The sequence below is a fragment of the Suillus paluster genome, assembly GCF_016628075.1.
Source record: "Suillus paluster strain FC165 chromosome Unknown EDB91scaffold_24, whole genome shotgun sequence".
In the NCBI taxonomy this organism is placed as follows: domain Eukaryota; kingdom Fungi; phylum Basidiomycota; class Agaricomycetes; order Boletales; family Suillaceae; genus Suillus; species Suillus paluster.
In genome coordinates, this window is record NW_024537584.1 from 268259 (window position 1) to 281175 (window position 12917).

General features: G+C 48.4%; 3 protein-coding genes across 3 annotated transcripts; 1 reads left to right on the forward strand and 2 right to left on the reverse strand.

The window, feature by feature from the left end:
- The first annotated feature begins 2550 nt into the window (after positions 1-2550).
- Positions 2551-6476, forward strand: EDB91DRAFT_1281575 (TPR-like protein). The gene is made up of 3 exons (XM_041324744.1): positions 2551-2591; positions 2649-3710; positions 3770-6476. The coding sequence occupies exons 1-3, from the start codon at positions 2570-2572 to the stop codon at positions 6466-6468; spliced, it is 3783 nt and encodes a 1260-aa protein (XP_041177446.1). The 5' UTR covers positions 2551-2569; the 3' UTR covers positions 6469-6476.
- A 3964-nt stretch (positions 6477-10440) lies between these two features.
- Positions 10441-11442, reverse strand: EDB91DRAFT_340207 (uncharacterized protein). The gene is made up of 5 exons (XM_041326925.1): positions 11234-11442; positions 10960-11178; positions 10772-10907; positions 10625-10721; positions 10441-10505 (listed from the first exon to the last, which is right to left on the reverse strand). The coding sequence occupies exons 1-5, from the start codon at positions 11301-11303 to the stop codon at positions 10473-10475; spliced, it is 555 nt and encodes a 184-aa protein (XP_041177447.1). The 5' UTR covers positions 11304-11442; the 3' UTR covers positions 10441-10472.
- Positions 11362-11831, reverse strand: EDB91DRAFT_1052829 (uncharacterized protein; the record flags this gene model as incomplete). The annotated part of the gene is made up of 2 exons (XM_041313700.1): positions 11362-11538; positions 11652-11831. The coding sequence occupies 2 exons, from the start codon at positions 11829-11831 to the stop codon at positions 11362-11364; spliced, it is 357 nt and encodes a 118-aa protein (XP_041177448.1).
- Between the last annotated feature and the right edge of the window lie 1086 nt (positions 11832-12917).

Consider the following 12917-nt stretch of genomic DNA (forward strand, 5'->3'; position numbering starts at 1 on the left):
TCACTGTTGATGGACGCGCTTTAGAGTTGGGGTGTTACCACAAAGACCAGCAAACTTCTTACGCGATTGTCATAATGCCGTGGGGAGGAGGTTAATTGACGAGTGCAAGGAGCAGCAAATGTGGGTCATTTCGACAATTTTTCGGGGGAGCCCCAGGATATGAACGCCACCCAGCTACATACGTGGTGCAGAAGCAGAAGCGCAAAGGCTACACCAGAGGTTGCCTAGTGGTCGACAGATGACCTACAGTGACCAGTTAGTGATCGTGAAGAGCCACACTACATGTATTCTTGGAGGGTAAAAGCACATGGAATACATCAATTCGAATATGTCATTTCAGTGATCCAAACGCTAAAGACAGTCTCGTGTGCGTCAAGAGCTCGCCTCAGTTAAAGGCTTTCGGTCGACATTGCGCTACTGAATCAGACTGTCGATCGCGTCCACATGCTCTGCAGATGGTAGCCGCATCATACAATTGTGGTTCACAAGTACAACTGTCATAGCTTTATGGTCAGTTGTCGCTCGAGACGTGCATTGGCTTCATAGCAATTCAAAATATACCACCAAAATGTTCCCATGCAGCCAGTCCGACATACACACCGCCGGAGTCAGAAGAGAAAGTTGTGTCTAGCCCTGCTGACCCAGGCCCCGAGCATGGCCTGACTTTTCCTTCAGCCCAACCGCAAGTCCTGAGTACCGCCGGTTGGCGTTCCCAATGGCAATGTTCCATGACGCTCCCACCGCGTGCGCTCGAATCAGCTATCATGCGTGCATAAGTCAGAGAGAATTACACTTTCGTCTTCTTCGGCGGACATGCGCGCAATTATTTTCATGAAGTTCTGTGCGACTTGGCTTGTCAAAAAAGAAAAAAGAACTGGAAATAATGATGGAGTGGTGATCCATATGCTGCATCTGTATCAATGACCATCGGGGCGTGGAAGAGATGCACAGCAGAGAAAAAGCACGAAACGAGCCCAAAACAGGAGGGGTCGTGCGTGCTGGATTCGGCGTGGTAGTATTAGTATCTGGAGTATTGGCAGGGAGGTATCGCGGATGTTGAGGTAGTGGTGGGCTGAGATTGCGATGACTCGGCCTGGGCTAACCGTGCGATTGGCTTTGCTGCCGCTGCTGCAGTTTTCGATTCGCCGCCGCGATGCGATACACAATGCCTGCACAGAAATCATTGAACCACAGTGATTGGAATGCACAGGAAGAAATACACACCCGTTTGTCTCGTACTAGCGACTTCAGCGACCACGATGAGAGAAGGCAGATCGCCTTGGGCATTACTAGAGTGCGGTTAATCCATAGGTGTTGGAGTAAGGGCGGCAGAAGAGTGATGAAAAAAAACGAAGAGCGCACGCAGATTCGCCGAAAAAGGTGCCATGGCTGTGCGCAGAGGAACGATGATAGATCCCGCGCGTTGCAGATGACTGAGAGATCAGATCTATCAGATATCAGAACAGAAACCGATCGAAAAAATGCTGACGATGCACATAATCATCATTTCGTGTGTCATCGAGGAAGTCTGGCTGTAGATGATCATCGTCAAACTGTGTAGCGTCGGCCTAGAATATTGATATAGCAATCATCGAAAGGCTGGGAAACATGTCGCATACGTCCATGAATGACTTTCCAGCTGCGACCTGCGAGTGGTAGATTAGCGTCGTCTTTACCAAAAAAGCCATGAGATCTACACTCAAGAACGGGGAGTAGGTTTTCAAGCTTCAAGGCCCGCGTTTTTTAGGATGGCATGGACACCCCACACGTATGCATTTTCGTCATCGGGGCCAGCGTCTGGCAGGTCCATCGATGGAAAAGGCTGTGCACCTCATATAATCTTCACGCTGGATGGGAGGACCGACAGGGAGGATTCCACAGACGCGCAGTTTTATCATAAGATGCACTCGCAAGGAGGTGGACAAGGAGATCTGAGACTCTGAGTCGCAGACCCTTGTGAGAAGCAAGTGAGAAGACTCAGAAAAGCGAGTAATTCTGCCGAGTTGCGGTGTCGGATATACTTAATTTGAACCTCCACTTCCGATGACCAGGCAAATTAAAAGGATCCATGATATCGCATTGCTTGCCATCTGCTCAAGTTGCAGGCTGTTCCATGAGTTACATAACGTTAAAGCTGTGCGGCCCAGGCCATTGACCAACGTTACAACTACCACCGCTTTCAGTGTTGGGAAGTCGTCACTTCTTAATTATGGGATTTGCAGCCAGTCCTCTCTGCGACTCGGACAAGTTGCCCAGCTTTGCCCAGCCAGTCGTTCCCTTCTTGGGTCTGCAGCCAGGGACGCCAGTCCAGGCTTCAGGGTCTTTAGCCAGAGTCACGCCCGTCCGGGCCTCAGGGTCTTTAACCAGAGTTGTCAATCTGAACAGCCATAAGACTCCCTAAAGCCATAGCAGGCATATAAGAACTCGCAGTCACGTAGAGGGCGTACAAGGGCAGCAAGAACGGATACGTGCAGGTATGCTAGCTTTGGGTGTGTTGGATTTGCTATTAATTCCTCCCTCAGGCCTCAGGACTTGCCCCCTCGGAGCTTTCCACTGTTTCAATTTGCAAATGTTGAATTTCTACTTGTTCCGTGTGTATTTGCACTGATTTCATTTATTTTTGTGCTCATTGGCAAGGTGTCTAACAGTGAGTTGGGTCCGTTGCAAGCTCAGGCTTGCCTTTCAATTCACCCGCTCCGCTCCTCTCATTGCAGACGATGTCGAGCAGTGTCGAGCGGTCTTGCAGGAGTGTCTCCTCGACGATTCCCGTCGATCAACTTATCTCAACAACCTTGCCAACAGCCTTCGGCAAAGGTTCCAGCAGCAGGGAGAAATGTCTGACCTGTCTGAGTCCATCGAGCTCCATCGAGCTGCACTAGCGCTCTGTTCCCCTGACCATTCAGATCGATCCTTATCTCTTAACAGCCTTGCCACTAGCCTTCGAGACAGGTTTCGGCAGCGGGGAGACATATCTGACCTGTCAGAGTCCATCGAGCTCCATCGAGCTGCATTGGTGCTCTGTCTCCCTGGCCATCCTGATCGACCCATGTCTCTCAATGGCCTTGGCAACAGCCTTCGGGAAAGGTTCCGGAAGCAGGGAGACATACCTGACCTGTTTGAGTCCATCGAGCTCCATCAAGCTGCACTGGCGCTCTGTCCCCCTAGCCATCCTGATCGATCCTTGTCTCTCAACGGCCTTGCTCTCAGCCTTGCATACAGGTTCGAGGAGCGGGGCGTCCTGTCTGACCTGTCTGATGCCATTGAGCTCCATCGAGCTGCACTGGCGCTCCGTCCCACTGAACATCCTGACCGATCCATTTCTCTCAACAACCTTGCCCTCGTCCTTGGAGACAAATTCCAGCAGCAGGGCACGTTGTCTGACCTGAACGAGGCCATTGAGCTTCATCGTGATGCACTACTTCTCCGTCCCCCTGGCCATTCTGATCGATTCATATCTCTCAACAACCTTGCCATGTGCCTTGAAGAACAATTCCAGCAGCTGGGAAGGTTGTCTGACTTGGATGATGCCATCGAGCACCATCGAGCTGCACTGCTGCTCTGTCCCCCTGGCCATCCTCATCGATCCGGATCGCTCAACAACATTGCCGTCTGCCTTGAAAGCAGATTTCAGCATCAGGGAATGTTGTCTAACCTGGATGAGGCCATTGAGCTCCATCGAGCTGCACTGGAGCTCCGGCCTCTTGGCCATCGTGATCGACCCTCATCTCTCAACAACCTTGCTAAAAGCCTTCGAGAGAGATTCCTGCAGCGGGGTGTACTGACCTGGATGACGCAATCGAGCTCCATCGAGCTGCACTGGTGTTCATTCTCCCTGGTCATTTTCACCATTCTTCATCTCTCAGTAATCTTGCCATCAGCCTTCACGACAGATTCCAACATCGGGGCAACTTGTCTGACCTCGATGAGGCTATCGTCCTCCATCGAGCTGCGCTGCTGCACCGTCCTCCCGATCATTTGAATCGGTCGACAACTCTCAACAACCTTGCCACGAGCCTCCGAGACAGATTCCTGCAACGGGGTATGCCGTCAGATCTTGATGAGGCCATCGAGCTCCATCGAGCTGCACTACTGCTCCGTCCCCCTGGCCATTCTGATCGATCCATGTCTCTCAGCAACCTTGCAGCCGACCTTCAAGAAATATTCGTGCAGCGCGGCATCCCGTTCGACTTAGATGAGTCCATTGAGCACCATCGAGCTCCATTGGAACTCCGTCCTGCTGGCCATTCTGATCGACCCTCATCTCTCAACAACGTGGCCAATAGCCTTCACATCCGATTCATGCACCGTGGCGTCCTGCCTGACCTGGATGAGTCCATTAAGCTCTATCGAGCGGCCTTGCAGGAGTGTCCACCTGCCCATTCTGATCGATCTTCGTGTCTCAACAATCTCGCCAGCAGCCTTCGGGAGAGATTCCAGCACCGGGAGGTCCTGTCTGACCTAGATGAGTCCATTGAACTCCATCGAGCCGCACTGGGGCTTCGTCCTGCTGGCCATTCTGATCGGTCCACGTCTCTCAATAACCTTGCTACGAGCCTTCAAGAGAGATCTTTGCGGCAGGGTGTGCTGTCCGACCTTAATGAGGCTATTGAGTTTCATCGAGCTGCTCTAATGTTCTGTCCCCCTGACCATTCTCATCGATCCTTGTCCCTCAATAAGCTTGCCGCTAGCCTTCGAGACAGATTTAGGTGGAGGGGAAATCTGTCTGACATAGATGAGTCCATTGAACTCCATCGAGCTGCGTTGAATCTCTGCCCTCTTGGCCATTCTGGTCGATCAGCGTCTATCAATAACTTGGTCCTCAGTCTTCGAGACAGATTTCATCGGCGAGATCTATCATCAGACTTGGACGAGTCATTCAGCCTTTATTCACAACTCTCCCAAATATCTCATCCAGCCTCTCGCAAAGATCTTCATGCTGCCATATCATGGGTCTCTTTCGCTGAGCAATTCAAACATAGCTCTGCATTGGTTGCCTATCAGACCGCCTTGAAATTCCTCGATCAGCACCTCACAATTATGTTGTTTTCCCCACACCATTTTGATGCAGTCAGGGAGGACACTGTATCCCTCGCAATGGATGCTTTCTCGTATAGTGTTCGTCACGGTGCTTTGATGACTGCTGTGGAACTGGTGGAGCAAGGTCGCGCAGTATTTTGGGCCCAGTTGGCACGCTTTCGCACACCACTGGATGAACTTTCTGCCCAGGGTGACGGCGCCAATGTCTTGGCGGAAGAGTTCAACCGTCTTAGCTTTAGCCTTCGTAACGCGTTAGATGCGTCTACCGGAGACCAGTCCCCGCAAATCCGGCAGCTGGCCATGCAGTGGAATGACGCCATCTCCCGCATTCGCATGCTTGCAGGCTTTCCCCATTTTCTTCTGCCTCCGCTCTTCTCTGATCTCCGGATGGCCGCAGAGGAGGGGCCAGTCATCATTGTAAATGCAAGCAAGTACAGCTGCGACGTCTTGATCATCCTGAGTGCCCAAGATCCCATCCATGTTCCACTTGATGTTGAACAAGCCGATATCTCCGAGTGGTCCTCTGAGTTCCAGTCCCTCACAAAGCATGGCGGTTCCTCTGATCATCAGCTTGAAACATACCAGATTGTCGACGTCCTTCGCAATCTTTGGAACTATATTGTTGGCCCTGTAGTTCAAGTTCTCAGGGAGCTGATTGATCCTGGCTCACGCATCTGGTGGTGTCCTACTGCTGAGTTCACGCTGCTTCCTCTACATGCAGCAGGACCATACGAGAAGAACAACCAGAATTTGTCGGACATTTATATCTCCACTTATACCCCCACTTTGGCGGCACTCATTCGTGCCAGACAGCAAGCCTCTCGAGACGCGTCTGATTCGCATTTTATTGCCATTGGTCAAGCCACTCCGAAAGCAGGGAAGCCACTTCAGCATGTCACTGCTGAGCTAGCCGTTGTCGCTCAGCGTGTCGCGCCTACATTGTCCTTTACATTACTCGCGGACAGCGATGCCACAGTCCAAGGAGCATTAGATGCACTAAGCCATAACCAATGGCTTCACCTCGCCTGTCATGGCTTTCCAAATCGACGACAACCATTTAGCTCTTCCTTCGCAATGCGCGATGGGCGTTTGACGATCAGGGACATCATCCGATCTAGCGGGCAGGATCCGGAGTTTGCATTCTTATCAGCTTGCCACACCACCGTGGGTGATTGGTCGAGGCCCGATGAAGCTATCCATCTCGCTGCTGCAATGCAATTCTCCGGATTTCGCAGTGTGGTAGGTTCTATGTGGTCTGTCGATGATGATGCCGCATACCAGATTGTTTCTGCGTTTTACAAGAACATGGTTGATGATACAGGGAGATTGGACTGCAAGCGTGCTGCCGTAGCGTTGCACAAGGCTGTGAAGAAATTGCGCAAGAAGATTCCACTGGAACAACAAATCGTATTTATTCACATAGGCATATAGTTTGATATTTAGTTCGCTATGTTTTGCCCCTGTTGTAATCTATTCCATCATGTATCTTATCCCATACCCTGTCGGCATACACACTCCGCGATGGCATGCATCTATGTCTGTGAGAACAGGATAGACTCATATTTGAAATTGCACCATAGTGCTCAATTACCTCAGCGAGTTGCCTGGTAAAGATCACGAGAGGTACTTCATGGAACAAGTAAGCACGATGTTAAGCAAGTCTTCTTGCGACTCCACGACAAGATGTTGAAACTCAAGAAGAGAACTAGACCAGAATACAAACCTTGATTGTCACATAAGGAGCTCAACAAAGCAACATGTGTATGTGGTACATCTCAATGCCTGTGCTCTCCCAAGTCCGATGACGAGACCAATCTTGTCAATCTTGCATTCAGATCTATAAGACTATAACCCTGACACAATTGCGGCATCACAGTACTGTACACCACTTTTCCCTTGGTACTCGAAGACGTACCATGTGTTCTCAATGTGTTCTACATAGCGTTCAGCAAACTTGAGCAAAGCCACAACTATTGGTAGGTCCGTTGTTAGTTGTTACCATTCTCGCACCACTGATCGTGCACAATGTTTGCTCTGAAGGTACGTCTGTTCCTTGATCCTATGAGCAGCGACTGCACTAATACTCTCAGTCTGCACTCTACTGAGCATTGCTAATCAACATACTGAAGGCCGACCACACCTGCTATGCAACTCCAGCCGCCGAGGCACCTACCCTGCCAGCCAGATTGAATGTATTGTCCTCCGTTGGAGATACTGCCGTCTGCCCTGGCCCAATGACCCGCACCCGAACACAGATCACCATAAACTCACTGGGGTTGTCGCGAAGGATTTGCAGCACCAATTATTCGATAGAGGCTGAGCTGAACGGTCCAAGGATATATAATGGTGCGTCCCTTGTCATGAGCACAATCGATTGTCATGTTCATCTCACCTCTATTGCCTGCGTTTTCCCCATCCAACTCCTCAGCTATCAACTTACCTATGTGCTACCTATGTCGTGCCCACACCACTTCCTACGCTTCATTCCTTGTCGGTTTGGCTTGCTGTGCAGTTCGTCCTCTTGTTTATTCTTGTCGATTCAATAAAATTATGTTCAACTGTGAAACGATAATCCGATACTGTATGCCCTGACGACATCGCCAGTGTTGTCAGTCGTGTACACCGTCAGGCCGGTCCGCTTAAGCGTTGAAGAGTACTGAACATACGCTGAAGTCCACAGTAGGGTCATTCCTGAAAGTAAGAATGAGCGGTGATCACTTGACGAGTGCGAGTATGTTGTACAACACAGAAAATGACATAACGAGGCCTGAAAGAAGGGTGTTGAAACCCAATAGCAGTACAGTCTACAGTGCTCGGTAGTTAAAGCCGGAGTACTTGGTATAGTACAAAGTATGAGAAGGAGCATCAAAACCTTGAAAGCAGAACACAGCACCACTCAGCAGTTGAAGCTGGCGTGCTCAGTATCATATACAACACGAGCACATAGCATGGGGAAAGCATCAAAAAGCAGGAAACGTGGCTCGAGCATCGCTTAATTCCTTGCGATCAAGTCATTTGCTGCACTGCTGGTAAACATCGAACTTCGGGTTCAAAACAAGACGAGGGACATACACAGGCGATTTTCAAGGATGAACTCAAGAATCTTCTTCCTCAACTCCTCTTTCTTGTAGCCTCCATCAGCAATTTCCGTCGCGACTTCCTCCACAGCGACAGCTGTAGAAGAATTCATGTAATAGTCTACGCCAGACTTGATAAACTCTAGTTCCTCGTCATGCCGTAGTAAGGCGGAGTATTCGAGCACGATAATGGTAGCTGCTTCTTGTTATTGAAACATAGTTGGTCATGCGGCCAAAACTAACCAATGCCCGTCTGAATGATTCCACGCGGAGTAGAAAACCATGTACCCTTTCCAGCCTAGTAGTATTGCAGACTCTTAAAAATGGCAAGGATCAATGCGGGGAACCGTACCCACCAAATGCTGAAGGAGAGACAAAAGGATATCTTTCCGGGCATCGATCTAGTTGTTGAGATAGGTGGTAGGTGTTACTATCAGAACCAATTCAAACAAGAGTGCTCGCCTCCTATTACAAAGTAATGTCAAAATGGTAGCATTCTTGAAATTTATCAACAGAGACTTACATTCTATTTGGTTAATAATTCTGATGATCAACCACGAGATAGTGATCACTGTGGCTGAATGACTTACAAACTATTAGGGAGTAAGAACCAGATTAGTACACCATACAACAGTCAAATATATGCAATCAACAGACATACAAGCTATGGAAGACCAACAAAATTGCATATCAGTGGAGTGTCTATATCAAGATAGAAAGCATCATATAGCTCATACCGCCTGTTAACACACAATGAATACAAGGGAATGATGATATTACTAGAATATCTGGAAATATACTCACAGGCTAGATAGAAAGTGCCAATTAGAATTGACACATTACTATGAGGGTGTCAAATGGCTCACATTCTGTACAAAGCATCATGCATGAGATGGTGCAAGGTGAGGCAACAGAAAAGAAGCTATAAAAGGTAGATACTCAACAAACTATACATTATGTAAGTGACAAGAACTCGATGTTGACAGCAGACATACATTAGCAGGCTATGTCAATTCAAAAGTTAGTTGGAGTAATTATATCAGCATCATTTTAATGCAAAACAAAAGCAAGAGACTTACAGTCTGTCACAGAACCAGCAGTACATGTCAGTATGGAATCAGCTTGAGAGGCCATCAAGACACTTACTCCCTATTGAAAGGCCCACAGCAACAAGGCATCATGATCATTAGCATGCACTCAAGATGAGGAGCTATCAAGGCATGCACCTTCTGTCAAAAGGCCAGCAGCAATGAAGCATTGGGATCATCAGCATGATAAATAACTGTCAATGCACATACTGTCTGTCATGAGGCCAGCAGTAACAAGGCAGGAAGATCATCAACATGTCAGTGGGTCAGTATGAGAAACCATCAAGGCACTTACCCACTGTCAAGAGGCCAGCAGAAAGACATCATAACCATTAGCATGGGTTCAGAATGAGATATCATCAAGGTACTTACATACTATCAAGAGGTCAGAGCATTGGAATCATCAACATGGGCTCTGTATGAGAAACCATCAAGCCACTGACCTTCTGTCAAGAGGCAGGAGCAACAAGGCATTGAGATTATCAGCACAGTGCATTCAGGATCAATAACCATTGAGGTACTTACTGTCTGTCAAGATGCCAGCAGCAACAAGGCATCAGGATCATCAGCACGTCAGTGGATCAGGGCAAGAAATTATTGAGGCACTTACTCCCTGTCAAGAGGCCAGCAGCAACAAAATTATCAGTAGAGGCTCAGGATGAGGAACCATCAAGGCACTTACATCCTATCAAGAGGCCAGCAGTGACAAGGCATTGGGATCATCAGCATGGGCTCAGGATGAGGAACTGCCAACCACTTACCTCCTGTCAACAGGCCAGCAGCAACAAGGCATCATGATCTTCAGCATGGGATTAGGAAACTGTCAAGACACTTACTCCCTGTCAATCAGCCAGCAGCAACAAAGCATCACAATCATCAGCATAGGCTCAGGAAGAAAAATCCAAGGTACTTACTCCCTGTCAACAGGCCAACAGTAACAAAGCATCATGATCATCAGCATGTGGGTTCAGCCATCAAGGTACTTACGATCTGTCAACAGGCCCACAGGGATGTGCCATCAGGATCATCAGTATGGGTTCAGGATGAGAAACCACCAAGGCACCTACCCACTGTCAACCAGCCAACAGCAACAAGGCACCAGGACTATCAGTATAGGTTCAGGATGAGAAGCCATCAAGGCACTTACAGTCTGTCAACAGGCCAGTAGCAAGAAGGTAATGGGATCATTAGCACAGTGTGTTTAGTATGAGTAGCCATCAAGCCACTTACCAACTGTCAACAGGCCCACAGGGGCATACCATCAGTATTGTCAATTGGGCTTTGTAAACCACAATCTTACCAGCTATGATGAAAGCACACCTACAAGACATCAGAATATCTACAGTTTCAGTAGTGCAATATTTACCATTGGTTAGCACCATCATGAAGGAATGGTCATATTGAACCAAATCATCATCTTACTCTGAGATATGAAAACCACTTAGCAATCTCAATCTGGTAACGTTCATGATCAATTGGATGCAGGTGGGATTGCTGATGAGCACGATCAATGAGTGTTCTAGATGATGTTAGAACACAAGCCTGTGAACATGAAAGTCTGCAACTCACTCAACAGCACACTTGATACACAGCTCCAGATTTGACTGTTGCGTTGACACCAAGCACAACTGCAATTCTTCATCATCCAGTGCAAAAGTAGTGCATTCTAGTAGCATGGCACAGTTTGTATCTGCTCGGTTCATACCTGCCAGCAGGTGTTGGCTTTGACACTCAGAAAATCAATCTGAACCACTTACTCTCCAAGCATACATAGCACTTAGGACGGGCACGGTTTCTGGTGTCATACAACCGATCCAAGACACATGTATTTGTGAACAACTCTTCAACACGCTGGGCAATTCTTTCCGAGCGCTCCGCTCTCGGCAACTTATTGAACCCGATTAGTTGCCTCTTGAGTTCTCCGAACGCCACTGGACGCAAGGCTTCAAACTTGGTGAATACCGCGATTACAGGAACTGAAGAATGTTCATTTAGTACGAGCACCACAAGGCACATGTTTCACAAATTCACCGTTCCCAGTATTGCACTCAGAGAAGAACTTCTCCTCTGCCCGCTGGAATGTTCGACAATGGTCGTCCATCGGAATACAGTACCTGTATGACAGCAATCAACAAATGGCGAAAGGGAGGAGGGGTCATTTACCAGATAGCATGGATTCGCTCCTCCAATTTCGTCGCATTCACACGTTCGGAGATAAATTTCTTCATGTCATTAAATTCTTCTTCAGAGCCCGCTTCGAAACCACACGAATCGTGAAAGACGAAACCAGGATTGCTTTTGAACACCAACTCGTTCGTGATATCGTGATTTCCACGCTGAATATCTATCAGCGCATGCACACTCATAAGATAGATGGGGCACACACCATTCTCGAGCCTTCCACGATGGCGGCATCAATCTACTTACAATCAGTGCTTGACGCCCGCACAGTGGTATGGAAGATAGTCCGCACCTTGTGTCCTTTGGCGTTGTAAATCTCTGGATTTTCCGTGGTGATGCAGACCTTCTGAAGGATAGTTGTTTTGCCTGCATTCGCTCTTCCCATGATCAGAACTCGAAAACGCCCAAATGTCTTTCTGATGTTCTGAGGGTCGACTTTGGATGCCATCGGGAGATCTTGATGTACTTCCTGAAAGGGGATTCTGTGCTCTCGGTTCTCGTGCAAGCAGGGGTACAGGAAACGAGATCGCAGTGAGGTATGAGAGCGAACGGAATTAAGGGCACCGATATGGTGCACGACACAACAGGTACAAACGGCGTCTAACACGTTGCAACATACAATCAATTCTGCACTTGCACGAGACGAGCTCATCATTTACTATTAGAAGGAACGACTATCTTCCTTCGTCTATATAGGGCTGGCTAGGGGAGACTGATCATTTACCTGTTCGAGAGCCGTTCGTACAATAAAGCACAAAAATTCAGTACACAACAAACAATTCTCAATTATAAGACCATTGATAGGGTAATTACTATGATGATGATCAGGTTATGATGGAAATGATAAAATTACCGTCTTCCCTACCCATCTCTTCAAAAGGAAGTGATGCTGATCTCGGGTGAGATCAATCTTTCAAGCTCTTACGGATGCTCCCTCTAGAACGGGAGAGATTTCGCAGTGCTCGATAGGTTCTGCATGCTTAGAGTTCTCTCCCTGGGGAACGGCGGTGCTAGGCATGTAGAAACTACGAAGGCGTGTTGAAGCAGTAGGTGTTGCGTGATCTCGGACATTGGCCGCGCTCGTCGCTGTTGGGGGAAAGGCCGATGTGGCGAGCTGCGGCAACTCGTGGGATATGCTTGTATGAGTTCTACAGTTTACCGAAGCAGTGCATAAAAATGCAATACTATTGAATACAAGAGAACACGTACCAGTAACCACTGGCATACATCCTACTAAATCACAATGAAAACGCTCCCAAAATCCTCCGATACAGTGTGCACAAAACTTCTAGTCACTGTAGCATCATCTTGCAGTTCTGTGCGCCTAGTCACTGTTTGGCTTGCCCCTCCTTCGACTCCTCCAGCCCTGGTGCCTCCTGCGATGAATGGTGACGTTGAGGGTGACTCCTCTTCGCACATAATGTAGCACGGTGAGCTTCCTTCTGTCTTTCGACGGGTGGACTAGGTTGTCGCGTCCACGCTCGTGGTAAGTGATGAAAGCCGTGGCCCTGGGACTGGAATTGCGAACGAACAT

Coding starts and splice junctions, on each gene's coding strand:
- EDB91DRAFT_1281575 (XM_041324744.1), top strand. CDS start 2,570: ATGTTGAATTTCTACTTGTTCC. Junction 2,592..2,648: donor GTTGAATTTCTACTTGTTCC/GTGTGTATTTGC, acceptor GGTGTCTAACAG/TGAGTTGGGTCCGTTGCAAG. Junction 3,711..3,769: donor GCTCCGGCCTCTTGGCCATC/GTGATCGACCCT, acceptor AGATTCCTGCAG/CGGGGTGTACTGACCTGGAT.
- EDB91DRAFT_340207 (XM_041326925.1), bottom strand. CDS start 11,303: ATGGACGACCATTGTCGAACATTCCAGCGGGCAGAGGAGAAGTTCTTC. Junction 10,722..10,771: donor TGTATCAAGTGTGCTGTTGA/GTGAGTTGCAGA, acceptor AACATCATCTAG/AACACTCATTGATCGTGCTC. Junction 10,506..10,624: donor AGTGGTTTTCATATCTCAGA/GTAAGATGATGA, acceptor CTTTCATCATAG/CTGGTAAGATTGTGGTTTAC.